The sequence below is a fragment of the Atta colombica genome, unplaced genomic scaffold (genome assembly GCF_001594045.1).
Source record: "Atta colombica isolate Treedump-2 unplaced genomic scaffold, Acol1.0 scaffold47, whole genome shotgun sequence".
Taxonomy (NCBI): domain Eukaryota; kingdom Metazoa; phylum Arthropoda; class Insecta; order Hymenoptera; family Formicidae; genus Atta; species Atta colombica.
Window position 1 is genome coordinate 3476558 of NW_017259536.1, and position 26251 is coordinate 3502808.

The window sequence follows — 26251 nt, forward strand, 5'->3', positions numbered from 1 at the left end:
ATATATTTACGAGATAAATTACGTTGTATCATATCAAACACAACTGAGGTCTCTTTATATAATATCAATCTATAAATATATCTCACTGTAAAAAAAACTTAATAAATTTATCATGTATCGTTTGTATGACATATATTAATAATATATACCAATGACAGTAATTTATAATTCTTCTTTTAGATATCTTCTTGTTACATACAACTCTAGTTTGTCAGATTTAAAATTGTATAAAAGAAATGAATTTCTTCCTTTAAACAGTTAACGTTTTTAATTAATGTTATACAGTACTGAATTCTTCTCATCCTTTTAATTCTTTTCTCTCTGCCATTTGTTACATGTATGACACACTTTGATACAGGATAAATTTATGAAATTTATGTGAGGGAAATAGCATACGAATGTGGATCGTAACGCGAGACTCTCTCTAACACCTGTTTTTACGTAATATATAATATGCAACTCACATTTACAATGTAGTCCTCATTAGTTTAGTTAGACCTAACGAGAGTGGACATTAAGGCACTGAAACAAAAAAAATACTCATCAGCCTCGTGAAACATATGATGGAGGATCCCGTTTGCTCTCTGAAATGCTGTTTCTTATAATGTTGCATTTAAAAGGTGTAAATATACTTTATGACGTAACAGATTGTATCGAGATTGCATGCAGCTTGCGCGATTTAGCAAATTGTACAATAACGACCACGACCAAGACGATTAATTATAAATGAATTGTCTATTCGATGTACACATATTCTGCGCTGTGGTAGCTCCTATTTGTACGCTTCTGGCGTGTGTAGAAAGTTTAATGTATTTCATAAATATAAAAACGACTTATCGGCGCGGGGCTATCACAGTTTGGTACATACATATACATAAATACGCGAAGTTAAAATTTTTTTTTGTCAGTATTCCTTTTTGTAATACATGAACTGTAAAGAATGTAGAACGTAACAGCAACTCATCAGGTCACAGGCAATTTATTTAATGGAGTAATTCTATAGTTTATAAGTATGTTAAGCTAAGTGCAATGTGTTCCACGTGTATTTAAGTGAGAATAATGAATCGCTTCGGTGCGCGCCTTAAAGTAAATGAGAAACATCGCAAAAATCCAAAGCTTTCGACGAGAAAATTTTTCAATGTAATATAACTCTTATCGCGGCGATTTTTCGCGTAAAGTATTTCGCGGGAGTATTCACTTTCGATCCGAGAATCTAATCTTTTTCTTTTACCGATTTCTTAGGCGATGAGCGTAGATTACCAAAAAGGAGATCGATTTTTATCTACGAGCAGGAAGATAATAAACGAATAAATATTAATTTCACGGATCTCTGAGAACTCGATTGTTTAAAAACGGAAAATATATCATAATAACATATTCTGTCTTCGATTTTTTTAATGTGTTGTCTTTATTCCTAACTACGAAGAGAGAACTTCAGAAAAAGTGTTTGTATGATGTCTGACCTGCACTAAAAGTTCATGTATTTTTTCCAAGTATTGTACATTACACTATAAATATTAATTATATAAAAATTATAAATAATAACTGAAGTATACATAAAAATGATAATAAGAATAATAATAAAATAGGTTTATTATTTTATTATTTTAGCATATTGTATTATTATTATGATAACATTTTATGAACTATAAATAATACGTTACACTTACTCTTATTTTTACTTTTATTCTCATCATAATTTTATTATTATTAATAAATAATTTTAAATAACAGCATCAATTTTAGCTCTTTGAGCGATCATTTAATGTCTTCCACATTCCTACAAAATATAATAATTCTTTAAAAAAATTTAAAGTGGTTTACAATACAATTGAGCCTATAAAATTTTCATTTTTTTTTTAGACGATTTTCTGATGTCGAAACAACGAAAAGTATTTAAAATGTCGAAATAATATTTTCCTGTTATTCTTATCATAAAAACTAATGTCACGAATTGTTTGATGTAGACACGAAGTTGAATAGTAAATTTCTTGTTTTCATTACATTTGCAACAAATGATTTGACAGCAAACTGGATAACGTTAAGAAATGAAACATGGTTACTTACGATTGCAATTGCAAGGATGTTACAATCACGGAAGGAATATTTGGAAAAATTTATGCCGGTGCTTTATTATTTCATGAGACAGCCCTATTTCTGTATCAGTGATAGAATGATGTAAAAGCCATTTTAATTACAGAATCTGCGGAGGATAAAATACATTATGACAGCAAAGAGGATGTTGAAAATAAAGAACTCCAGTTGATGCCAGTAAAATCGTACACGATGATTAATAAGAATCACTTAGAAATCACCGTCATTTCCTGGGGTGCGACAATTGTTTCTTTAAAGTATCCCGATAAATTTGGGTGTGTCGCGGATGTTGTGCTTGGTTTCGATAATTTGGAGAGTACGAACTCTTGACGTAATTACATATTTGTCCATCATGTTCATTTAATCTCATCGCTCTCAATTAATTTTATAAATAATTAATGGAAACGATTCGTGTTTTTTCAGGCTATATAAATCCCAAGATTAATCCGTTTATAGGATGTATCCTGGGCAGATGCGCAAATCGCATAAGAGATAGCAGTATTGTCATTAAAGGCACAACTTATGAGTTAACGAAAAATGATTTCGGCAAGCATCATCTGCATGGAGGTGTAAGTCTGTTGTGTTATCAGTCCATTCAAGAATTAACAAATTCATATTAAATATCTTATACTAGACATTTTCTTTTATTTCAGACAAAAGGCTTTGGTCGGCAGTTGTGGGAATCGCATATTGATGGATGTTCAGTCGTCATGACTTATCTAAGTAAAGACGGTGAAGAGGGATATCCCGGTGCAGTATTGAGTACAGTGAGATTCAAATTAATGCCTGACAATATGCTGGAAATAGGTATCCGGGCAACAACGACAAATTCCACTATAGTGAACATCTCGCACGGTTCTTTGTTCAACCTCGCTGGACATGTAATTATACATCCTGTGTGTGTTAGTATAGTTGAAACTGGAACCACCCTAAAAATATGAAGAACAATGATTTAATTAATACTTTTTCTTTTTATTTCTATACTAAAAAACAGTTCTAGTTTCAGTAAGAAATTGTGTGGCAGGTCTACTTAATTAGATATAATTATAGGACGCTGGTAAAGAGGAATTGATGAAGCACAAGATCTCGTTGAACTGTGACCGCTGGACCTTCGCGGATTATACGGATCCAATACCAACCGGCAGCATCCGAGGGGTCGGAGGAACCATCATGGATTTGCGTGTACCGAAATTTCTGGAAAGCTGTATCGAGAAGGCATCAAATTGAAATTCATGCAAATTACAGTAGATGAATCATTATCTAATAATTGTGTAAAAAGATATTGTGAATTTGCGTAAGCTGCAGGTTCCTCCGGGAGAAGGATACGATCATAACTTCTGCGTCACACCAAATTGGCATGGTGGTAATGCATACGTCGCTCAAGCGATCCATCCGAAAAGTGGTCGGTAAGGCTCACAATTATATTATTCATAGCACAGGTTCATTGTAGCAATATTCTGGAATTATAAATAAACATATACAGCGTTCTGGAGATTTATTCAAATCAGCCTGGCGTACAGTTCTACACAGGTGGTCGTCTATGTAATACTTCTGAGGTACTATAAATGCGATGATAATCGAAATACATAATAATCCATCTTGAACAAAATACAAAAAATATATCGTTATCGTAGACTGGAAATAATTCTGCTAGTGCATATAATGATAGCTCGAATCATGAAGAGGAATACAAGGAAGAAAAGGCTGTTGATGAGATGGAACAAGATGTGGCACCTGAAGGCGAATTACAGAAATTTATTTCAGGAAAGCAAGGTGCTCGCTACGTGAAGCATTGTGCTTTCAGTATTCAACCGCAAAATTATCCAAATGCTATTAATTATGTGAGTAGTAAAGCGATTAAGATATTGCAGGATTATGTTTCTTATTACATTCAAGTTAATTTTCTTTTAGTCGCATTTTCCCTGTTCTATTTTACGACCAGGAGATGTCTATTGTCATGATTTAATTTATAAATTTGGCATCCAATTGGCCAATTACATGTGACGTGTTTCTAAATTAGAAAAACATCGAACTTGTATTGGTATAGAAAATAATTCGGTCCTCATATTATAATTATGAAGTAGTATAATTATGAAGTATCAACTAAAAACACAATTATATCATTAAGTAAAACATTATTATTAAATTATCACATAGTCGATTTGATATTAGAAAAATTATTACAGATATTAGTAACGACCATTTGTAATTTTGTAATTCTAATTAATCGATTTATTATCACAGATTAAACTTTCTTAAATCTTTTCGCTGCGAAAAATTTTGCGATGTTACCAACTACAGAACCAAATGAATTATTAATCGTCACGGAGCGTTGAATCCATTGAGGTAGTACTTTGATTTTGTGACAATAACGTTTATCTAACAGTACAACCGTCGAGTAATCATTAATGTGACGAACAGATCGACCAATACATTGGTTCACTGCTTTCATGCAAGAATTTTCGTAAAAATTATTTCCGGCGTCCGATTTCTACAAAACAAAAATTGGAAAATGAAAAAATGGAAGATATAAAATTTATATAAAATCAAACTACTCTCTAAGTTCTGCAATAAAGAAATCTGAGTACGTACAACATTCTCGTTTAAATACTTCATTTTTTCTTGTAATTCTGATGATTTAATATTAGGATATGGCAAGCCAATGACTATGACACATCGACCTAAATCGTCAGAGAAATTTAAACCTTCGCTTAATTTACCACCTACAAAATATCACGTAAATTAAAAAATTCAATATTTCTGAAAAAATAGTATAAATAAAAATACAAATAAGATTCTTATATTGATATAATTTTAATTTACTTACCCACTACGCTGAACAATAACGCTCCGTTACACGAGGATTGTGGATTCTTGATAGAATGTGCATATTGATCTAATATTGTATTGATCTAAAGATAATGTTGTTTGATTAATTTAAATTAAATAACTAATATTAGCTATTTATTAATAAACATATAAATAAATAACCTTAATACAATTAAATAAGTAATATTAGTTAAAATTAAATAAGTAATATTAGTTATTTTTTAGAAAACTTGTAATAAAAATACCTGTGATGCTAATTTAGGTTCACGATAGATACATTTCTTTGTAGAAATTTTGGATATAACGCCAGATTTATCTAAATGCTTAAATACTGTGTCTTCATAATTGTAAGATGGAAAGAATACTACTATTCCAGCTGGTACAACGTTACATAAATTTAATAATACTCTACCTAATTCATCCAGCTAAAACATCAATCTTTGTTGATATTCTTTTTTTTTTAAGTACATACATCTTTCTCTTTAAACAATATAATAATCAAAGAGATAAAAATAATTCTATTACCAATTTTATATCTTGTCGACTATGATAATTAAATTCGAATTCAATTCCAGTCGGACCACGCGTTACAACATTGGATATGATATTTTCCTTGGGAATTACATGATCACACGAAAATGTCATAATTCTGTCTAGTGTAGCACCCGCCATTAAGAATAGTTGATCTACGAATTCGGACATTGGTTCCATTGTGCCACCGGCTAGTACCACAGATCTGGCATCTTTCACTAGATTTGTGACAAAAAATTTAAAATACTCAAAAAAAAAAAGATAAAAATGAGAAAATGTATATTAAGTTTCAAAGTACTTGTTTACCGATGTCATGGAAATGTGCTGCAGGATTCAACAATAGAAATTTTATAATTCCTTGTCCAACAGTAGTGCTAGGTAGAACACATATTCTGCCGTCCGCGCAGCTGTTTTTTAAGCACTCCAAGAAACTTAAGATTGCCATCAAAGGATTGCTCGTCTGTTCTTCATTGTTGCTTGATGTGTCCGCAATACTAATAGTTTCTTGAGAGGATACATCATTATTTTTAATCGAGTTTAAAAATTCTGTTATGCCAGATTTCTTTGTCTTTTGTTCATTAATTTTAATATTATTGCCATATTGTTCAACAAATCCTTGTAATTTATGAATTAGTTTTGAAGTTTTGATGAATTCTAATAATTTGAAGATGTTTACTGTATCAATCTCTGTAAGCACTTCGAAATCTTCTATTTTGTATAATTTGGGTGCTATTGTTTTATCGATCGCGTCATTGGGATGAGATTTCATTGTTGCTCCAAAGAGAGTTAGAAGCTTCTTCAAGCAAAAACTCAATTGGCCTAAATACATCACGCTTTTAGCAGAGAACAAAGATTCAAATCTACAATCATATTACAGTCAGAAATTTATTTAATTGAAAACAATTCAAATCGAAAGAAGTATAACAATACCTTTTCTGATATTGCGACAGCTGACTGTAACAGTGAAGCAAATTTCTCCCAGTAATTACAGAACTGTGCATTCTTTCGATGGCGTCCAGCAAATTGTGGGCTTCATCTATTATTAATATATTCCCTTTTAAATCTATTTCTAAACTGGCTCTGGTGTTCTTATGAAAAATAGAATTATATGGTACTAATATTAATTGTCCATTTTGCAGAGATTTTCTTGAGCCATAATATGGACAAGTGTTATTTTCCTGTCCTTTCTGTGTTATCTCCTCAATATCTTGAATATTTGTTAGAATCTCAGCCATTAAAAGTTTCTGATCACCTGGTATAAATGGGCAACTGCTTGCAGTTTTTGATCTCTTTAGATCTTTTTCTTTCTTAACAGTAGTCTTCTTTTTTTGCAGCTGAAGGCAGGTTTCATTTATCAGATTGATGTGCTTCAATCTCTTGACATTTTTGTTGATGCAGTAATTTTGTCTAGAATAAAATAAGATGTTAATAAATTTTAGAGAGCTAGATAATATATTAAAATATTAAAAATAAATAAGAGATAACCTCGACGAGAGCGGTACTACAGAAATCTCTTGAGAATAGGGAGATCTTTTCAATTCATGGACAAACTGTGTCAATTGTGAATGTGTTCTAGAGCAGAAGAAGATTTTGGTATTCTTAAATAAAGGTTCATCCGTGTCTTCTTCTTCAGAACTTTCTGAGTTTGATAATCCATCTTCCAAGATAAGATCCTTCTCGATATCACAGACATCAGGATTCACTTCCTCTGTCTTATCTGACTCTGGAACTCTTTTGATGAATTGCTGCCTCAGTTTTCCAGTTGTTTTCGCTCTCCTTGATTCAACAATCATCTTTTTAAGTTTCTCCTTTTGGCCTTCATACTCAAGAAGTGCATTTAGCTTGGCTTGCAACGGCTGTTTCTCAGCATTAAGCTCTATTTGCTCCGTCTGCACAGTAAACCAATTATCAGATAGTTTCTCACAGCTTTTTAATTTATCATCTATTTGAGCGATCGTCGAAGTTAACTCTTCCTTTCTCCATCTCTCGTGATCAACCAACCACTTAAGCGCACCACAAATTAGGGACAAGGACTTTCCAGTTCCTGTGGGACTTTCGAAGAGACCCAGCTTACCACCTTCCAAGCAAACATAAAGTTCTCTCATAAATCGTTTCTGGATTTCGTATGCTGGGAAGGGAAATGGAAATTCCTGCGGGGGTTCCATTCTTGTTTCCTTTAAAACTTTTTAGGATGTGAAGTCTCTGCTCCCTCTTTAAATAAAACTTTTATCACTCCTCCTAAAAAGAGAGAATAACATTTTTGTACACATATCTTAGCAGAAATAATTTTCAATGAATTGTAGAATTGCGTTCTGTAATTCTTACAGAATTGAGTATACTATATACGATAATATGCAACATAAAGCATTGTATGTATATAATAATAATAAACCATCAATCTGTCACACATTCCCTGTAAATTCTGTATTTTATTTTCTGCATTTCTTCTGCTTTGTGTTGCTGAGTTTCCCGCCTTTCTTTTGAGAGTTTTGTGATGAATTTAGGAACAAATGTTAAAAGTGAAGGTCCTCTGCCGGAATAATCACGCACTACGGAATTTTCTAATGAGTTTTGGAACACAGTGTTGATAAACAGTAGCCCTCTACCAGAATAATTCTGAATTACAAATTTTTTGTTTTTTTTTTTCATCACCACAGTAAGATGTCTCTTCTATAGTCGCTTGTTTTATTATCTAACCTCAAAGGGTCTTATTTAGTCACGAAAAGATATAACGGAAATATTTATTACAAGATAATTATTTCGTTCGATAATTACTTCAGAAGAACGTTATTGTTATAAAATTAATATATATCAATGGGTATATATATGTACGTACAATAATCATTCAAGTTGAATATTTTGGACTTTTAACTTTTTTTCTCTTTCGCGAATTCTAAATATTAACCTCTAAAAATAATTTTGTTTTTGTCTATATTTATAGTTGACCAGTGCCTCGTCAAGATATCCGCGTATAATAAATTTGACAGACTCTAGTCGTGAATTCTGCGTGGATACAAAAAGCAGACATGAAAGAGCTATTGTCGAATCAAGCTATGGGATACTGTAGCTCATTTGTTAATAACAATAATAATCGAGATGCAGGAACCAGCAGTATTACAATCGATAATAATTCGAGGAGATACGCTATGCTCAGCACTGAATGGGTCTCTGCTATCGGCGAGGAACTGGGCATGCATCCCTTGCCAGATCCTCTATTAAAAAGATTAGCTGAAGATGCTTCCTATCGTTTAAGAGAAGTTTTACATGTAAATACAATACAATTCCTATTTAATATAATTCTATTTCTATTTAATATAATTCCTATTTAATCTTTAGCAATTTAAATTTTTCTCAATGAGCAAAGATCGAGAATTTTATCAAGTTAGATAGACACAGAATTTTGAAAGATTAATAGTTTAACATTTACAATGTTGATCATCTCTATAAAATATTCATTTTTAGAAATGTGTTACAAGACTAAGACATAGTAAGAGGAAACGTCTGACATCTATGGATGTAAATGCAGTAATCACTAGCTTATGTGATGCCGATCCAGTTTTTGGTGCACCAGAATCCTTACCAGAGTATCATACAGAAGCAAAGGTGTATGTGCCTAGCGAATCTATTGTTAATCTCGTTAATCAAATGAATGATCCGTTGTGCCTGACGCAAACTAATGTGCCATTTTTGCAAGGCAAGTTTTTTTAAAATTTATGTTTATGATGAATCTCTTAATTTATATTTGATAAAACATAATTTTAATTTGAAATTGCTGCTAATTTCTCAATATAATCTTTTAATTTGTGTTAAAATTCTTTTTTTTTTTAGAATCTGAGATATGTGATTTGAAGCTCACAGAAGCGCGTCATAATTATGCCAAACGCGCGTTGAAAACTTTATTTAATGGTTCACAAAAAACCTTTCAGGTATATAAAACACATACATATGAATTAATTTTTAATATTATCATAAATGCAACATTATTATTTATATTTCTAGGTCTTACTTAATGACTGTGCCACAAACGTTCATTTAGGGGATGAAGGAGTTATTGACAAATTGATGTCCATTGCTAGGTCTATGGTAATCTCAAATAATGCACAATATACACGTGTTTCTACACGGACGTGTCAACTTATAATTGCCATTGCCAGTAACAGCGAAGCTGTCTATCCCTATCACTTAGTTTCGGTAATTAATTGTAAAATGATAGTCATCTTTTGTAAATTTGTACTCAAAATGAATCTTAAATCTTTGTGCTTATTTAAAGGTGGATAAATTAACAGAATTATTGTTAGAATTATTGTTGGGTCAGAGTTTCATACATCCAAATTTGGAGGTGCTTTTCAAAGAGTGCGTGCTGAAATTGATGCTTCGCTGGCCATCGATTGCCGATAAGTAATATAGAACTTTTAAACAAATCTTGTATTTATTTTGTAAAATAATTTCATAAAAAAACTAACTTCTTTGAATATTTATGGACAGGTATATACCAACATTGGAGAATGTTCTTTTAAAGTGTGAAATGGAAAACTTTGAGTTTTACAAAAAAAGGATAATGGCTGTGGAATTGTTAGCGAGCATTCAGCCTCTTATATTTTTTCAACATGACACCGCGCACACACTTTCCATACAAAATATTTTATATTATTACGCTTCGTTTGGTTCAGTTATTTGGGAACGAATAGCTGTTAGTATCAATATTATATTCTAATCCTTGGTATATGGTTCTTTAATTAATTTTTTTGTAATTATTATAGCTAGCTATTTGTGCCCTTATGAAATCGCAGGATTCTTTAAACCTCACTCCTTTTATTGAGCATTACGGAGACTCGTTATTACCGTATATACCTACTAATCGTGATGATAATGCAAGAGAAAGGAGAGATAAGAAAATTGGCACACTGCCTATCATCGTTAAAAGCAAGATAAGATACGTAGAAGTCAGATCGTTGCTTAACACCAGAATGCTGTGGGATCGACAAACGGCATTTCCAGATTCCACTCTGAGAGGGCCGAGACGAGAAATAAGGTGTGTATCATAAAATTAATAGCAAATAGTTACATGAATGCGTAACATTTTTATTATATAATTTAAACGTGATTACAGATTTGCGTTCGCTGGTGGCCGTCCGGTGCCACAAAATAACTTAAGACGTGTCAGTTTAAGAGCTAATTATCAAATTCTAAGAAGTGACCTTCAAGCCACTCTTGCTTTAGTCGCATCGCGCAGATTACTTGTAATTAAAGATAAAAAGAAGGGTCCTTACAACTTTTATAACTTAGCAAATGTTTGTCTGTAATTGTTCTATAATCTATAAAGATATGTATAAGCTTCATTCGAACATTTTAGTATTACATGTACAAGTATTGTCATATATAATTATTCGTTTTGTATTAAATAGTTATAGCTGTATACAGATCGTTTTTATTAATTAAAACTTAAAGAGATTGTCATTACTTTTCTTTCATGAAACTTCTATTTTTTAATGATTTTTAGATGCTAGTCTCTACTAGCATGTCGTTAATCTTATTTTCTAACGCGAATTCCTATTCACGTCAGTCGAGACAAAAGAAGTTCTTAAAAGTTTGCATGTAAATCTTTTAAATTAAATGAATTTTTTTACCTCAATATAAATTAGATAAAAATTATTTGTACGTATATATGTGTTTAGTGTAGAGAGTTCAGGGGGACTCTCCTAAATATTAAGAATTATATTTATACAAATATTCTTTTTAAAGACAATCCTGTAGACCCTGTGGTAACTCCGTATGTACCAAATAATGTGAGTTGGGTAGACACCTGAGACGAGTATGTATTTTAATTGGTAGCTAAAAGAAGATAATAAAGCACGTTTTTTAATTATGTAATTTTTCTTCACAGTTTCAATTTATACTTTACCCTTGCTGGACGTCGTCGACTCAAAATTCCATTTTTGTAAAATAGCGTAAAAACACCACATTGTATAATATACAAATCTTCCTTCTAAATAAGAGTTTTTCATGAATATAAACGGATAAAGTATATCATCAATATATCATATTATTAATGCTACTTGCCTCGTTATAATATGCACGATTCTCCTCACATTTATTTTGTACATGAAACTTATTATCTAAAGATTTATGATTTTGTAATTGAATATCCTCGCAGCAATTGCTACTGTCTGATTGATCGTTATTGTACTCTTCTCGCAGCAGTTCTAATATCGATGGTTTATTTTTTTTTGTATCTTTTGCTTTATTCACACCATCTAGCCAATGTAATATATATGCAGTTTTTTTTGCTAATGTTGTCAATATTTCTACATATTTTCCAGACATGAAACGTGGACAATCTTGTATTGGTATAATACGTTCGTATTCTAACAGGGATCTCTCGAATTGAGATTGCTCGCGCAAATTTTTTTGAACGATCGTTTGAATATCATTTTCCGTATTTTCTGAAGTTTCTTTTACATCTTGCGATTCGTGCTGTTCTGCATAATTCATTCCTGATACAAACGCGACGGTCTTAAATTCTGATTGAGATTCCTCAATTAATTCATTTTGGATATTGGTGCTAACATTTTCCCGAGTATCATCAATTATGTTCTCTTCCTTATATTGCGTATAATTCTCTGCGCAAAAGATAGTAGAAATTAGTTTGAATTTTCTCTCTCTTAATTGTAATCTCTATAGCTATATTTCACTTGGCATTTACAATTCTCGCAAGCATTATTTGTCCTTGTTTAAAAATTTTTTCGATGCTCACACTCAACGCTTTTTACGTTAAAACAAGCAATAATCAAATTGACATTAAGTTCATCAATGTAAGATTAATTTTAATCTCGGTTTAACTTATGTTTATCTTTTCTAATTCTTAGAATTAGAATTACTCTTACATTAGAATTGAAACTTAATATTCGTTAATTTTGATCACGTGGCCTGTTTTAATGCTAAAAATGATCACTGACTGCCAGCATGAAATTATATCTTAACACTTGATAAATAGCTAAGATGAAATACGATTCCAAGAGCGTTGCGAGCGTCAAGTGGAATGCAGCCTATGACGACGAGATAGACTCGTTCACATTGCTTGAAATCCCCATAACTATTGTGCACTTAAGACAAGATAATATATATTCGAATGTTAAAGATAGGACTTTAGCAGAAACCTGACTTATGATCTTAAGTGTCTTATGATTTAAATCTTTAATAACGCGCAAGAATTATCTTGTGACTTAAATCTTAAAGTATGTATAAATACGAGGGGCCTTTAAAACATAAGTCATAAGACAATTCTTGTGCGTTACTAAAGACATAAGACTTAAATCATAAGACTATACTGTTTTAAGATTATAAGTTAGCTTTCTCTAAGGTCCATAGAAAAAGTAAAGAGATTATGAGTGCAAAAAGTGCAAACACGAACAGATGTAACTTTTTTTCTAGAGTAGAAATGAAAAACTTTATGTATGCATGTGTGTACAAAATTTTCATTTTTCATGTTTCCGTTCTAAGGAAAAAGTTACATTGTATAACTCCCAGGTTTAATGATTGGTCTACCGAATTTTTTCATCGAAAATTATTAATCGATATATGCATGAAATTGAATGGAAAAATAATGGATTTCTTTTTACTACACCTAATATAACGATATATAATGATATTTATCTAGCGAGAAATGATTCAATTAGATGTCGATTCGACGTCAATTCAATGAGTCATTTTTTGTTGGATAGTGGCATGTATTTATTTATTTTTAATTTTACTGTTTATCTTTTATGGCTTTCTATAATAAGCCATAAGTTTCAAATTTTAAACCACAAGAAAATAATTAATCAAAATCGAATGAAGAAAATAATCGACTATTATTGGTCAATTTTTTAAGACTCATTATAGAAAACCCATTAATCATTCTCGGCACATCGAGTTTTCATTGCGCCTTTATGATTGATACGAAGATGTGAATGTTTATACATGCAAAGAGATACTTGCTATATTTCAACCAAAAAGATTCGATCTTCCAGACACATTCGGCACGGTATCGCTTTCTAGCCGCCTCTAATCGCAGAAATATAGATTCTTTTAAAAAAATTAAACGTTTCCCGTAATGCACCGATGAATTGTCGTCGTTCAGGAAGAATGACTCCAGTATGTTTTTGCAAGCTATACGTAAATTACTGCAGGTTTCTACGGAGAAATAATTAATTAATATAATAGGCTCAAAATTTTTTTAGAATCTTTACCTATGCGTTTTCTACTGTAGCGTTTGAAGAAATCCCAGTAGATGAAATGAATCGGATATTTACATCTGGCCAGTGGTAACGCGTCAAGAACACCCGTATTAGCCAATTGCTTGCGAAGATTGTCTCGATCCCACTCGTGATTGTTGAGTCGCCTACAAGGTGCATTTTTTATTGTATAAAAAAGTAAACTTGATTATGCATTATTGTTAAATATACTATACTGTGGCTTAATGCAGCGAACGTAATGCGTGTCACATTTGTTTAATTCTTGTATCAACAAGTCCACATTACATCGGAGCTTGGAAAGCATCGTAGGCTTCTTTACTTTTCCATTAACTTGATGTAGATTATTTTTGGTAATTAATGAGTGTAGAAATTTGTTCGTACTCATGCTGAATGTTATCGTTATCTCGTCCGGAATCTGTAAATGCATTATCACGTTAGATTATATTCAGATTTTTATTTCGAGTATCACTCGTGTATCATTTTACCTTTAAGGATCGGTTGTTTCATTTTCAGATAAACTATGTGGTAATTTATTGGATAAACAAAAGAATAAAAGAGTAAAGCTTCTATAATTCGCAAACTGCAAAACGTCTTTCCTAAACGCAGTTACAGAATTGGCAGAATAAGGTATCATTGCATGCAAGATATACGCAAATGCAAATCAACCGCACTTAATGAATTGAATTGCGACAGCATTGACATTTTAATTTAAATCAGGTTGAAGAAATGCTTCTAATATTTTGCGTATTATGAATATTTATAAAATTGCTAATAATATGTAGAGGCAACTTAAGAACATAAGATAGTGAGTTGAAGTTTATCAAAAAGTGGAACAACTCAGCCTAAACCTTTCTTTTTATTTGAACTTCTTGCACAGTTTATTTTCTCTTTTTTTTTCTGTGGAGAAAAAAGGAAGGAAAAGATGCGTAGACGTGCAAGAAGTTCAGGGGGTATTGTATATAAAATTTGTACGATTGTATATAGAAGAAAGCAAATTCACCAGATGTTGATCAATAAAATTATAAATGTCCTATCGAATTTGTTCACCTTTGTAATTTTCACTTTTTTTTTCAAGATACATAGTCGATCATCAGCTAAAAAGAATAAGCCTCTTTATTGTTTACCGAATGTAAACAAGGATAAATAACTAACTATAAATAGCACTCAGATAGGAATCGAAACATTTAAATTTCTATTAATTACCTTTATCTCAATTTGATTTACTTTTTATTTTTTTTCTAATTCTTAGAACTAGAAAAAGAAAAATTATAAAGTTAAAAAGTTAAAATGTAAAAAGTAAAAATTAAAAAGTTAAATTTTATTAAAGTTAATCTGCAGTAATAGAAACGTTATACAGATGCATTTAAAGATCTTTAGCATGTAACATCAAGTTGATGCAAAAGATTTATACTTATCGAATGCATTAAAATTTCGATAAAATCAAAGCAAAATTATCCATTAAGTTATTAAATTATAATTTAATGGATATATTGAATTTGATTTTACCAAAATTTTGTTTTGAATTATAATCAGACGAATACAAATTTTCTACATCGACTTAATATTTTGTATATTCTGCTAAATGATCTTTAAATGTATTTCCAATATCCGTTTTTTATTACTGTAGCTTAATTTTAATTTAACTTACTTTTCATGTTTTTCTAATGAAACTCTCTTACTCTTTTTTTTTATATATGGAAAAGAAGTTTTTTTCTTTTTTTAAAAAGTTCGAATTTTTAAATTTTATTTAAGATAATGAAAAAATAACAAACTTTTTTTGTTATTTACCATAATTGGTTTACCTTATCAGTATTCTTGGAAAGCAGATCGTAAGCGGAATATTGTACGGTACCACAATAATGCTGTATAACAAAATTTTCTTTCCTTACGTTCAAAAATCGTCTTGTTGCAGAACAGTTCTTAGCGTTCACTTGGCGTATTAATGTAGACGAGCTATTCGGAACAATCGATAGACATATCTGTGACGCGAAAATGTTCATCGTTAATTCTCCCACACTAATAGATATCATTTATTAAATATTTGTAAGATATTTACATCGTTTAAGGCAGTAAATAAATATTTTTCGATCGTGCTTATGCGATCTTCGTACAATTGCACAATTGTGAACGATTCCTCATCGTCGATGAGACCTTCTTTTTGTAGATCGTTCCGGCAGGACACCAGATAGTTTTCCATGAAATATTGCTGCAATCTCTCGTTGACAAAATTAATGCAAAGTTGCTCGATGCCGTTTGAATCAAAACATTCGAATCCGAAGATGTCCAATATTCCTAAAACGCGAGAAATATCGGTCGATATTTGCAAAATCATATTTTTTTTCATGGAATAATGTATTGCCTTTTGTTGTTTAAAGCGGTTTTGTCCTTATAGATTTTGAAGTGGTTAATTCTTATAAAAATTTAATATGTACTGGTAGATAATAATTAATTACTTATTTTAAACATTAAAGGCATTGAACAATGCCTAACCGAGATTCAACTTATTTCTCATCTTTTTCCAATTCTAGAATGAATAAGTTGAACTTCAGTTAAGAGTTAATAGTCAATTGTGAAACTAGGCCTAAACTAGGCCTTCAAAGTAATTTTAGTATCAAATTAGATTTTTGTAAGGGAAGAAAACATCTTTAATACCCAATCGCTCGCTGTACAAACGGGCGGACAAGATTTTGTTTACGAAGTTGATCAGCCAGCTAAAAAGAAGATCGTACAAGTGGCGGATGATGCTGTACAATCGGTAGCGACAGGCATTTGTCGTGTTGAGATTACGTCGGCAAATGGTGTGTCGACGCCGGGTGTTTTGAGGGTTTATTAAAGTAGATGTGAGCAATTCAGCGATGTCTTCTTCTTTGATGCAGGCCAACTTGCATGTGTTATTCAAGGCTTCTCTAGATTCTGAAAATCGCATGATATCTGTCGAATTTTCACTTTTCCTTCATACCGCTTATTACCAATGAAAAGCATTTCCCATACAGTACAGACTTCTAAGGGATGTCCTAAAGACATTCAAAGAACATTTCTATGTCTTTTGAGAGAAGACGCATCATTCGCGGAAATCCCTTTTGTTAAGGAAGTTTATTGACTTTGCCGCAAGCGAAATCTTTTTTAAGTCAAAATGATAAGATAGAATATCAAATTATTACTTAAACTATTACATTAAAAAAATGTTATTTAAATGTGTAATTCATTAAACGTTTTATTTAAAATTATATTAACATAAAAGAAGAGTAATATAATAGAATCTATGTTTTTATATTTAGAAGTGTCTTAAAAAAATATTTTTGGAATATCAAAATTGTGATAAAGCGTTTAGAAATATTAAAAGTAAATATAACAACATATTTGCTATGAATATTTATTTAATTTATTTATGAATATTAATATTTTAAAAAATGAGGCTTTAAAAGAAAGGAGAATTCCCATGGCTCTCATATATCTTTTGAACGTCCTAAGGATGTTCCCAGGATGTTTCTCGGATAAAATACTGTATGAGTTTCGCGATTTATATTACGTAAAATAATTAATATAATTGTCATCGAGAGATTACGTACGATGATCATTGGTATCGATCTTGCAACGATCGTCTTCCTCCATAAACTGTATGTTACCCATGTGAATGAGCAGAGAGAGAATGAAGAAAATGTCCTTCTTCTGACTCACTGTAAACCCTAACATATCCATTGCTCTTGTAGTCTCACGGAAATCGTCGCAGAACTCTCGCACTTTTAGAGAATCCCAGTCGCTCATCATGAAGTATCGCATATCCATCGACAATTTGAAGTCTGCGAATGTTACATTTCCTACCGCACTCATCATCTAAGATGCAGTTTCGCGAAATTTAGCAAAAGGCCCGATTAACATTAACGATATATTAAAAATTATTATTTTTTAAAAATGTGCACAGCTAGCTGAAGTCTCCTTCACCTGACTAAAAATCTGAAAATTGCAGCAACCCTTCGTGACTCTGTCCCTTTCTAGGAGATAGGAGGATATCGTTGCTCCGCATATGCTACCCATTTTGTATTCGAGCCATACGAGTTGCACATGCCTCGAGCTGACTTTGTTTATTTCAGTGGGCGCGGTTGTGAAGGCCGATATCAAACGGCAGGCGACCGAAATCTTCCGTACGATACCACAAACTACATCTCGTGTCTCGAGAACCTCAGGGGATGCGTTTCTGGTCAAGAATTCCAGCGCCTTCCATGCATTGAAGGTCTTTCCTGTTCCGGTTTCTCCATTTAAGACTATCACCTTTACGAAGAAACATCGTTTACAAATGTACAAGGAAACGGAATAAATAAATACAATCAATTTGATGGATTCGTTCAGAAATAAGATTCAATTCGAGTACAAAGACTATGTGTCTTGGTACTCCTTAGTCCTTGAGACTCCTCAGTATCAGTTTTGGACTTTTACTACATGAAAAGAATGATTTTACTGAAGTATCTAAAAGAGCTAGATGCAGATCTGAAAATAATGTTGGACCATCAAAATAATTATAGATCACTTAAACTGATTGTTAGAATGTTAAAAGTACTTGCAGTATTATCATCAACGTTTAAGTGTCCCGCATAATTATTTTTATGATCCAACAAAATTATTTTCAAATCTGCATCTGGCTAAATTTTTAAATACTTCAACAAAATTCTTTCTTTATCTCTGTTGATGGGTTCTCTGGTGGCATAAATCATTTCGTATCAGCTCTAAATTGAAGAAATAGGAAAAGATAATTCAATGCACAAAGAAGATTGTGCTCAAATCTTCAGACAGTTGGATTTACCTGGCTGGGTTTTCCGAGACTCTGAACTATCCTGTAGTGCGCCCGGGCAGCCACGGCGAATATGTGAGGCGACACTTCCTTACAGCTCACATCGCATATATTATCATACTCGTGAGTTTGCGAGAGATCGTAAATGTCCTTGGTGATGATCTCGCCGCTGGGATTGATTGCTAAAAGGAGAGTGCCGACCCACGTGTAAATATGACCGTGTTCCAAACGCTCCAGGAGATAATCTACGACTGTTAGAATTGTTTCCGGTTAACGACGAACTGGCACATTTTGTGTTAAAAAGGTATATTATAGAAAATACGCATACTCTTCTTCTGCGGCACAGCGCTTAGGTCTCCCATCGCATCCCAAATGTAGGACCAATTAGTTTCCTGCAACACGCGACTCAGTCAATGCGATTCAATCAACTATATCGAATAACAGCACGTACCTCTGCGAATGTACACATTGTCCTTTTATGTATATATACAGAATTACTATTAGAGCGATATCTGTTGTTGACACTCGTCAGTTTGACAATATAAAGTTTTTGCCGTATCAAATTTATGAGAAAAAGTATAGAATGTGTATGTCGCTACGTCAAAGCGACACTTTAAAACAATGACAGAATTCATAGAGAAGTTCGCTTATCGATATGCAAGTCGATTTACATTATGACTTTTGCGAAAATAAAAATATCAATAATAATGGTCGTCGGATGTAGAAAATAAACGTGTAATCATTATATTACGTATGCTCTTTATTTACCATAACTTTTATACGATGCGACAGAATTTTTAAAATCATTCGCATTAGTCACAGGCTCGCTTTCCGAGGTGTAGCTGTGGCGGGCGATTAACATCAATGTCGATTGCTCATCGATAATATCAATAAAATTGCCATTTAATTTATCCCATATCAGATCTATGAATTTGTATTCGTTATTAATAGTAAGTGGATTTGAACTACTCGGTATATTTCTATAAATATTTGACTGCATCTTGCGAAGATAATTCTGCGGAAAAGCTAAGATTTCTCTAATTCTCCACATTTTATTTTATATTTCTTAAAAAAATTAATGAAATTTTATATATTTATATATATATATATTTCTCTTTCTTCTTTTCACTTTCACTCTCTCATTTTTCTTCCGTTCTTATTTTCAAATATAATTAGTATATAAATTAAATGTATGAACAAATAAATATAATACAATGATCATAAAATATCTAGTTTCTCCTGACATTCGTTAATCTCCAGATATTATTCATTTTATGTGAAATGTTTTGCTATAATACTGCAGAATATCATACAACGCGGACGAAAAAATACTTATGAAATTATGTTTGTGTTTATATTTTGTAATAATTATTGTTATCATTTATCTTTTTAATAGAAAATAAAGGCTTATATATAAACATGTATATTTTTTTAAATGCACATTGTTTGAATTATTTTATTAGAAGATTCTCAATTATCTTATTAGAAGAGTATATAATCTAAAAAAATTATATATAATCTGTGAGATTACAGTTCGGAAAAATAACTCGAACTACATTACGATTTTGAATCTCAAGAACTAAAGTTTTTAACATTAGAAGATTTGAATTGGATTTATTCGTGGATTTATTCGATTTACACGAAAGACAAGAGAATCTAAATATCATATACGAATTTACTTATAATATCGAATACGAACTTACTAGCACCAAGCATATACCAAGCACACAATAAATTAAAATTATCTGGAATTTACATAATACCCTGACTTCACTAATTATAATCCGTATCTATTTGTCACAAGGTATATCCACAAACCGAAGTTACATTCATGCAACTTTCTCAAAATTATCCAAACGTATTTGCGATATCTTTGAATGACAATGACAAATAAAATACAACGCTTTTTTGTGATTATTAACAATGATTAACTGCGTCTAATTTTCGTTTGATTACAGCGAATTAGCTATAGAAAGAAAATTTGCTCGATAAATTTACGTTTAAGTGAAGAAATGAAATTTACTAATATTAACAATTAAGTGTATCCATACCTATAATGCGCGTGGACGCGAATTACACACTGTCCGAAATATCCTCAGGAATAGATGGCTACGCGCGACACTCTCTGCACCACATTACATAAATATTATGGCGAATTATATCAGACGCATAATATCAAATAACATACATCATTGTTAACGCGTAAGACGTGAACATTATGTCGCGCAGAGAACTAATTACGAGTACGAGCAGATAAAACGAGATCATTTTACGATATCTTGGACGTCCGAATCAGTCTGGCGAAAATACGATTGAGTAATTATATACAAATTAAATTCTAAAATACAGAAAATCTTTGAAAGGCATACTGATCTCCTTACGAACAAATTATTCACACGAAATGTTTATTTAATTTTTCATTCAGTAAACCTGAATAAGTCCATAATCATTCTAATTACAGACTCATTCTCGATTTAGGCGTTTTAGGTTTACTGAATGAAAAATCAAATAAAACATTTCATGTAAATGATTTGTCCATAAAGAGATCAATGTCTTTCAAAGGTTTTGTTTTTTGTACTTTAGAATTTAATTAAAGGATACGGACGTCTGGAACGAAAAGAAACGTTGCTATACGCAAAGAAAATCGATATAATCAGCGTGTCATTAAAGCCGTAGTTTTCTAGGTGTCGGAATGAGAGACTTGACAGTGTTTCCTTCTATCTTAGCGTCACGTTGTTCTGCGTTGTTCAAATCGCATGGCGATTTTATACAATTCTTCGGCTTGGTGGGCGAGCCGGACACGCATTCTGACGAGTGTCTTCTCGCATGCATGTTGATGCGACGTGTCGGAGTCTGTTCTTGACGGAGTCTTAGCGTATGAGGTAAACGTTCGATTGGCTTGCGATGGCTCCCGGCGGAATTAAGCTCGGAGAGCAGTGATGGTCGCTGACGATCCAACGAGTCACTCCAACTGCAATCGAGAAGTTATTACTGTGAGAAATAGAGATCGCGGACGTAAAAGTTCGATTCAAGTAACAATTCTGAGTTGATCGAATGAAAAAAATTCAAAACTTACCGCACATGGCTAATCAAGGCAGCGTGAAACATTACGAATTATAAATCCAGTATTTTATCGCAAGAAATTGGGAATGTCAAGATGTAATTATTACATTAACATTAAAACAAAAATGAACTATGTTATTACAACATGCCAGAAACATTAGTTTTACAAATGTAAACGGCACAATAATCTACATTCGAATCTTTCTACATTCAAATAGTTAAAGATATTTTCTAAATTACATTAGAATTTATTCGATCATTAGGCTTTCAATCAAAATGCAGTCACTTGGTTATTTTCTTTCGCAAAGAAAAAAGATATTGATCGAAGACATGACAAGCTTGAATAAAAAATAAAAAATGATAAAATAAAACAAAAAGTTATAATTTTGTTGAATAGTTGTTACTGCTATAAAATATAATACAATTTATATATAAAACTATTATATTTTATAAAATAATCATGTTTTGTATAAAATAATCAAGCTGTTATAACAAAATGTAGCAATTTATAATAACTCGATCATTTTGTTCTGACAGGATTTGTCTTGATCAATCGGAAATTGTGAAGCAAATGAGAAGTCAAATTACTCGATTCCATGCAAAATGTGAACGCAATTATTAATAACGAATTGTCAAACAAGTGGCACGAAAATAAAAGAGATGCATGAATATAAGGGCGTTAAATGCAGACAGGAGTACATATCCCAATAACAAGTCACACAGACTGACGCACTCTACCTTCCCGATCCTGAAGCTGCGTCACGCGGAATCACCCGAGCAAAGAGCGGGACCAGAGCAGCAAAAAGAACATTATTATTTATGATGCACATGATAGAGAAGATATTGAAAACGCGATTGTGTTAGTGATACAAGAATAATTTACGTAAATGTAATTTTCGATGATCAATGGTATTAATTGTTTACAAAATTAATGTATGTTGAATGAAGATTATAAATATTAGAACTTGAACGTGTAACAATTATTAATAAAGGATAAATTCTCACCTAACGAGAGGCCCCATGACACCATCTTGTGGGAGTGACTGTAGGAGCGAGGGTCCCGCCGATACTGGACGTGTCTAAAGCCGCAATCAAACAATTTCCTTTTAATCGAGAGAATGACGATAAGACAGAACATTAATAGTAATGAATCACGAAATGCAATCACAAAACAAAAGCGATTACTATGATCGTAACAATACAAAGATAAAACGATGTGAAGTACGTATAAAGAGATTGAAAGATTCGATGAAGCGATACCTTCTCTGTTTGAGTAGCGGCGTTACAAGTATCTCCAGAGGAGACGTTGATGTTGCGTGTCGACAAAGTACAGCTTTGAGTATTCTTAGGTTCTTGAAGCTTGGACATCTGGAGCTGCGAAGGTTAACATTGGATTATCACTTCTATGCGATTCGCTTCAATTAATAATAAAGAGTGCTCTGAGGATGATTACCGATTAGACTTCCATTGAGGACGAGCTTTTCGCGGTACAGAGCGGTATAGTTAATCGCGAGTGGGATTTACCTCGTTATTTACCTCAAGTAGTTCGATGGTACGATCCCGCACTTGTATGGTGCGATCTCGGTCCTCCACTTGACCCTGAAGGAACACCACTTGCCTTCTCAGATCCGCCAATTCGTCCGCAATACTACTACCACCACTTCCCGGTGATGTGCTCACGTCAGTCATGTTACTTCCACCCTCGTTCAGGTTACAGAAGAGGCCATTCTGCGATAATACCGATAACGTCATTTCTAATTTAACTTAACGTCAACTTCAATTAAGCAGAATTAAAGACGAAAATCTAAGTTATTTTTAGATCTATTTTCTGAGCACTTTTTTATAGGAGATATAAGAACTCACCTTCGGATTATCGAATGGGTTGAGAGTTTCTGTCTAAAAATCAATATCAGATATTAGTGCACAGATTTATTTTTAGTGTTGGCGATAATTTTCATAATTTGCTATCGGGACCGAGTAAAACAGTAGAATTCGAATGAGGATTGAGTCTACTTCTTGCAATTATAACTTTCACATATCTTCTTGTAATTACAATTTCATATACTGCTTTCTTTTGTATAATTGCAACTTTCATATGTATAATTTTTTACTCGATTCCGTGTAAGTAAAAGTACATAATATATTATAAAAAATGTATATATTATACATGATATATAATAATTAAATAAATACACAAACACATGCATGTAAATAAGGTGATGTAAATTAATAAATGTGCAAAGAAAATCAATGCAACGTACCCTCGTCAAATCGTTCTCTCCTGACTTGAGACGCAAAATCAGGAAGGACGACGACAAAAATGAAAAATAAAAAAGATCGTGTTAATAAAAATAGGTAAAAATATAAACGCACCGTGTACATGGATAACGGAATAAAATGCTTGTGGTCGATAACGTGTATATGATGGAAATCGAAGGCGGGCCTGGAGCTAAAATTCAATTTGCTTCGGCATTGCGCTTAAAACGCGTGAAACATATTTATGTGGACGATCGCAAGAAGCGATGTGACATGTGACGTGCACAATTTTTAGCGAGGTAAAATGCAAGCGTGTATTATGCTTCTGTCGTACCTCCTGAAGAACTCGTTTGAGCTTCAGGAGCATCGTCTTTATGGAGACGATGTCCTGGAACATGTACTGATATGTGCCGCGGTCTATCCTGAGACTGGCCTCGTCACCGGAATCGACGCACGAGGATGATACCTATAGTTAGTAAGATATCAGCAAAATATTCCCTTCAGACAAATTGAGTTTGAGCGTAGACTCATGACTTACACTTCCTGACGTTCTCATAGGACTAGAAACTTGACGATTGCGCATGTTGTCTAACGAACGAGGCGATTCCGTTCCCGATCTACTGCGTAATAGCCTTGACATCCTGTCACTTCCGATTCTGAAACAAGAACAGCGAAATCCATGTAATTCTATTTGTCGGAACTCTCCTTGAATTGCACCAGAAGTTCTAGAATTTTTTTAAAGAGAAAGGAAGAATTCTTCAGTCATTATATAAAGTGTTTCAAAATGTACAACTCAGAATACTATAACCAGATAGTATTTTAATTTTACTTAGTATTATTTTAATTTTAATTTTACTAAACGTATTTTACTTTAATTTTAATTCACTGGTTTATTTTGGTAAACTTCAGCTCACTATCTTACCCTCTTACTCTCTTATGATCTTATTCTTTTACTCTTTTGTTTATCCAATAGATAAATTACCACATAATTTATTTGAAAAAATCGGAACAACCGGCTCTTAGTATTTCAATTTTCGAAAAATTAAATAAGAAAAATTATTTGTAAATTTTTATTTTAAGCAATAGTTTCTGGGATAGGGGTTTAGATGACCAATTACAAAATATTATGATTACCTGCGCGGAAAGAGTCTTTTCTTAGAATTTACCCTGAAAATATGATAGCTGTGGGACAACATTATATTTTGAAGAATTGTAAATCTCTCTCATTCATTAAAATTACAATAAAATATAAAATAAGTTTGATTAATTTTACCGTACATGGTAAAAATCTTGAAAATATTGTATTGTATTGTATACCATATTTTCAGGACAAATTTTAAAAGAAAATTCTCTCCGTGTGTAAGTGTTAGTAGACGCCGAAATGCGTCCTCATCATTAATAAAGAAAAATGTATTAGATGAATGAGAATCAAGCAGTAATCGAAATGATAATTTAATATATTCTTCTTACATGATTCAAAATTTTCGGTTTTCTTTTGAGTCTCAGTGAACAAAATTATAAGAGTTGTTTCTTACGCTCCAAATTGGGAAATAATAAGAATATCGCTGATTACAAGGTCGAGTGACTCAGATTCCAAAGAGAGACCAGAATTACAATAAAAATCTATAACTCACTGTTAGAAATGTTCTTGAATTACATTTAATGTACACTATTAAAAATTTCATGAAATTTAATGTATTTTAAGTTACACAATTTGAATTTAATTTCATGACATTAAAATACATTAAATTTAATTATTTTTCATAAAATTTTGTGAAATTTAATGCATACGTTCATTACATTATTTAAGTAACTACTGTAATTTAGTTTTCAGTTAAATCGTTCGTTACTTTTAATTTCATTTATAATCACGAGCTTCATTTACACGTAAAGGAAGCATTTCTAACAGTGTAGTTATGTAGAAAAAAATTAATAAAGTGTATATAATAATAAAACATTTAAATTTAATGAAACTTTTAAAACGATATTCATTATATGAATAAAATAAAAGCAGATTAGAAGCGACGTCAACTGTACAAAAGCTCAAGTCATAATGTTGTGTTTACTAATACTACCGCACGCGCGACTCACACGTGGCCATCTAAATATACTTTGTAATTGATCATATTTCAATTCTTATTATTTCAAGAATTACAGCTTAAAATAGAAATTTATAAATATATAACTTTTTTATTTAATTTGTCGAGAACTATCTTACTATTGTAGTATTTTAAGTCAACGAATTTTGGGATTATATCCTGTATAGAAATTCTAAAAGAGGTTTGTTAACTACATAGAGATCAGATATTCATAAATTAATCTATTCGTCATCTTTTGTCATCTATTTTAAATCATTCTCTATAATATAATATAATAAAAAGAAGTATGATGACTTGACGAAATATAATAATTAATCATGCACATCGGAAATAAATAACACACATATATATATATATAT

The 26251-nt window shown here is 32.0% G+C and overlaps 6 protein-coding genes across 14 annotated transcripts in view; 2 read left to right on the forward strand and 4 right to left on the reverse strand.

Moving 5' to 3' along the window:
• Window positions 1-2286: 2286 nt before the first annotated feature.
• On the forward strand, window positions 2287-4098 carry LOC108691573 (aldose 1-epimerase-like). Its single transcript, XM_018199380.1, has 8 exons — window positions 2287-2410; window positions 2518-2663; window positions 2748-2975; window positions 3145-3309; window positions 3400-3500; window positions 3578-3650; window positions 3729-3935; window positions 4006-4098. Exons 1-8 carry the CDS (start codon window positions 2287-2289, stop codon window positions 4096-4098), a joined length of 1137 nt encoding a protein of 378 aa, XP_018054869.1.
• A 241-nt stretch (window positions 4099-4339) lies between these two features.
• LOC108691572 (probable ATP-dependent DNA helicase DDX11) lies at window positions 4340-7619 on the reverse strand. Its single transcript, XM_018199379.1, has 8 exons — window positions 6940-7619; window positions 6385-6861; window positions 5761-6314; window positions 5449-5672; window positions 5169-5348; window positions 4922-5006; window positions 4687-4817; window positions 4340-4585 (listed from the first exon to the last, which is right to left on the reverse strand). The coding sequence occupies exons 1-8, from the start codon at window positions 7617-7619 to the stop codon at window positions 4340-4342; spliced, it is 2577 nt and encodes an 858-aa protein (XP_018054868.1).
• Window positions 7620-8393: 774 nt separating this feature from the next.
• On the forward strand, window positions 8394-10799 carry LOC108691576 (TAF6-like RNA polymerase II p300/CBP-associated factor-associated factor 65 kDa subunit 6L). The gene is made up of 8 exons (XM_018199386.1): window positions 8394-8720; window positions 8917-9148; window positions 9283-9380; window positions 9454-9645; window positions 9725-9852; window positions 9940-10144; window positions 10215-10486; window positions 10565-10799. The coding sequence occupies exons 1-8, from the start codon at window positions 8481-8483 to the stop codon at window positions 10755-10757; spliced, it is 1560 nt and encodes a 519-aa protein (XP_018054875.1). The 5' UTR covers window positions 8394-8480; the 3' UTR covers window positions 10758-10799.
• A 656-nt stretch (window positions 10800-11455) lies between these two features.
• LOC108691574 lies at window positions 11456-12741 on the reverse strand. Of its 4 annotated transcripts, none has more exons than XM_018199383.1 (2): window positions 12617-12741; window positions 11456-12074 (listed from the first exon to the last, which is right to left on the reverse strand). In XM_018199383.1, the coding sequence occupies exon 2, from the start codon at window positions 11944-11946 to the stop codon at window positions 11485-11487; it is 462 nt and encodes a 153-aa protein (XP_018054872.1). In that variant the 5' UTR covers window positions 11947-12074; window positions 12617-12741; the 3' UTR covers window positions 11456-11484. The 4 variants fall into 4 exon arrangements, 3 of the variants coding, with proteins under 3 accessions (XP_018054872.1, XP_018054870.1, XP_018054871.1); XM_018199381.1 differs by having other exon boundaries at window positions 12463-12741; XM_018199382.1 differs by lacking the exon at window positions 12617-12741 and adding an exon at window positions 12158-12310.
• Window positions 12742-13369: 628 nt separating this feature from the next.
• Window positions 13370-18943, reverse strand: LOC108691456 (myosin-1-like). Its single transcript, XM_018199208.1, has 11 exons — window positions 18926-18943; window positions 18803-18866; window positions 18487-18725; window positions 17631-17957; window positions 17258-17522; window positions 16341-16601; window positions 15745-15980; window positions 15491-15667; window positions 13904-14103; window positions 13683-13834; window positions 13370-13626 (listed from the first exon to the last, which is right to left on the reverse strand). The coding sequence occupies exons 1-11, from the start codon at window positions 18941-18943 to the stop codon at window positions 13370-13372; spliced, it is 2196 nt and encodes a 731-aa protein (XP_018054697.1).
• A 1228-nt stretch (window positions 18944-20171) lies between these two features.
• LOC108691571 overlaps window positions 20172-26251 on the reverse strand; it is a 35126-nt gene continuing 29046 nt past the window's right edge. For 4 of the 6 annotated variants that reach the window (XM_018199373.1, XM_018199374.1, XM_018199375.1 and 1 more), the window contains 8 exons: window positions 24332-24449; window positions 24128-24259; window positions 23799-23822; window positions 23401-23433; window positions 23062-23265; window positions 22798-22911; window positions 22543-22616; window positions 20172-21445 (listed from right to left, as the gene is read on the reverse strand). In XM_018199373.1, the coding sequence (XP_018054862.1) occupies window positions 21139-21445; window positions 22543-22616; window positions 22798-22911; window positions 23062-23265; window positions 23401-23433; window positions 23799-23822; window positions 24128-24259; window positions 24332-24449 (1006 nt within the window). In that variant the 3' untranslated portion in view covers window positions 20172-21138. Of the gene's footprint in view, window positions 21446-21550; window positions 21560-22275; window positions 22292-22542; window positions 22617-22797; window positions 22912-23061; window positions 23266-23400; window positions 23434-23798; window positions 23823-24127; window positions 24260-24331; window positions 24450-26251 lie in introns of all 6 variants that reach the window. The other 2 variants (XM_018199377.1, XM_018199378.1) reach the window with 2 other exon arrangements.

Coding starts and splice junctions, on each gene's coding strand:
- LOC108691574 (XM_018199383.1), bottom strand. CDS start 11,946: ATGAATTATGCAGAACAGCACGAATCGCAAGATGTAAAAGAAACTTCA.
- LOC108691573 (XM_018199380.1), top strand. CDS start 2,287: ATGATTAATAAGAATCACTTAGAAATCACCGTCATTTCCTGGGGTGCG. Junction 2,411..2,517: donor TGGTTTCGATAATTTGGAGA/GTACGAACTCTT, acceptor GTGTTTTTTCAG/GCTATATAAATCCCAAGATT. Junction 2,664..2,747: donor AGCATCATCTGCATGGAGGT/GTAAGTCTGTTG, acceptor CTTTTATTTCAG/ACAAAAGGCTTTGGTCGGCA.
- LOC108691456 (XM_018199208.1), bottom strand. Junction 18,726..18,802: donor CGCTGTGCCGCAGAAGAAGA/GTATGCGTATTT, acceptor CAATTCTAACAG/TCGTAGATTATCTCCTGGAG. Junction 15,981..16,340: donor TTTGTACAGCGAGCGATTGG/GTATTAAAGATG, acceptor CTCGCGTTTTAG/GAATATTGGACATCTTCGGA.
- LOC108691572 (XM_018199379.1), bottom strand. CDS start 7,619: ATGGAACCCCCGCAGGAATTTCCATTTCCCTTCCCAGCATACGAAATC. Junction 5,673..5,760: donor AGCACATTTCCATGACATCG/GTAAACAAGTAC, acceptor TCACAAATCTAG/TGAAAGATGCCAGATCTGTG. Junction 5,007..5,168: donor AACCTAAATTAGCATCACAG/GTATTTTTATTA, acceptor CATTATCTTTAG/ATCAATACAATATTAGATCA.
- LOC108691576 (XM_018199386.1), top strand. CDS start 8,481: ATGAAAGAGCTATTGTCGAATCAAGCTATGGGATACTGTAGCTCATTT. Junction 9,149..9,282: donor TAATGTGCCATTTTTGCAAG/GCAAGTTTTTTT, acceptor TTTTTTTTTTAG/AATCTGAGATATGTGATTTG. Junction 10,145..10,214: donor TTATTTGGGAACGAATAGCT/GTTAGTATCAAT, acceptor TAATTATTATAG/CTAGCTATTTGTGCCCTTAT.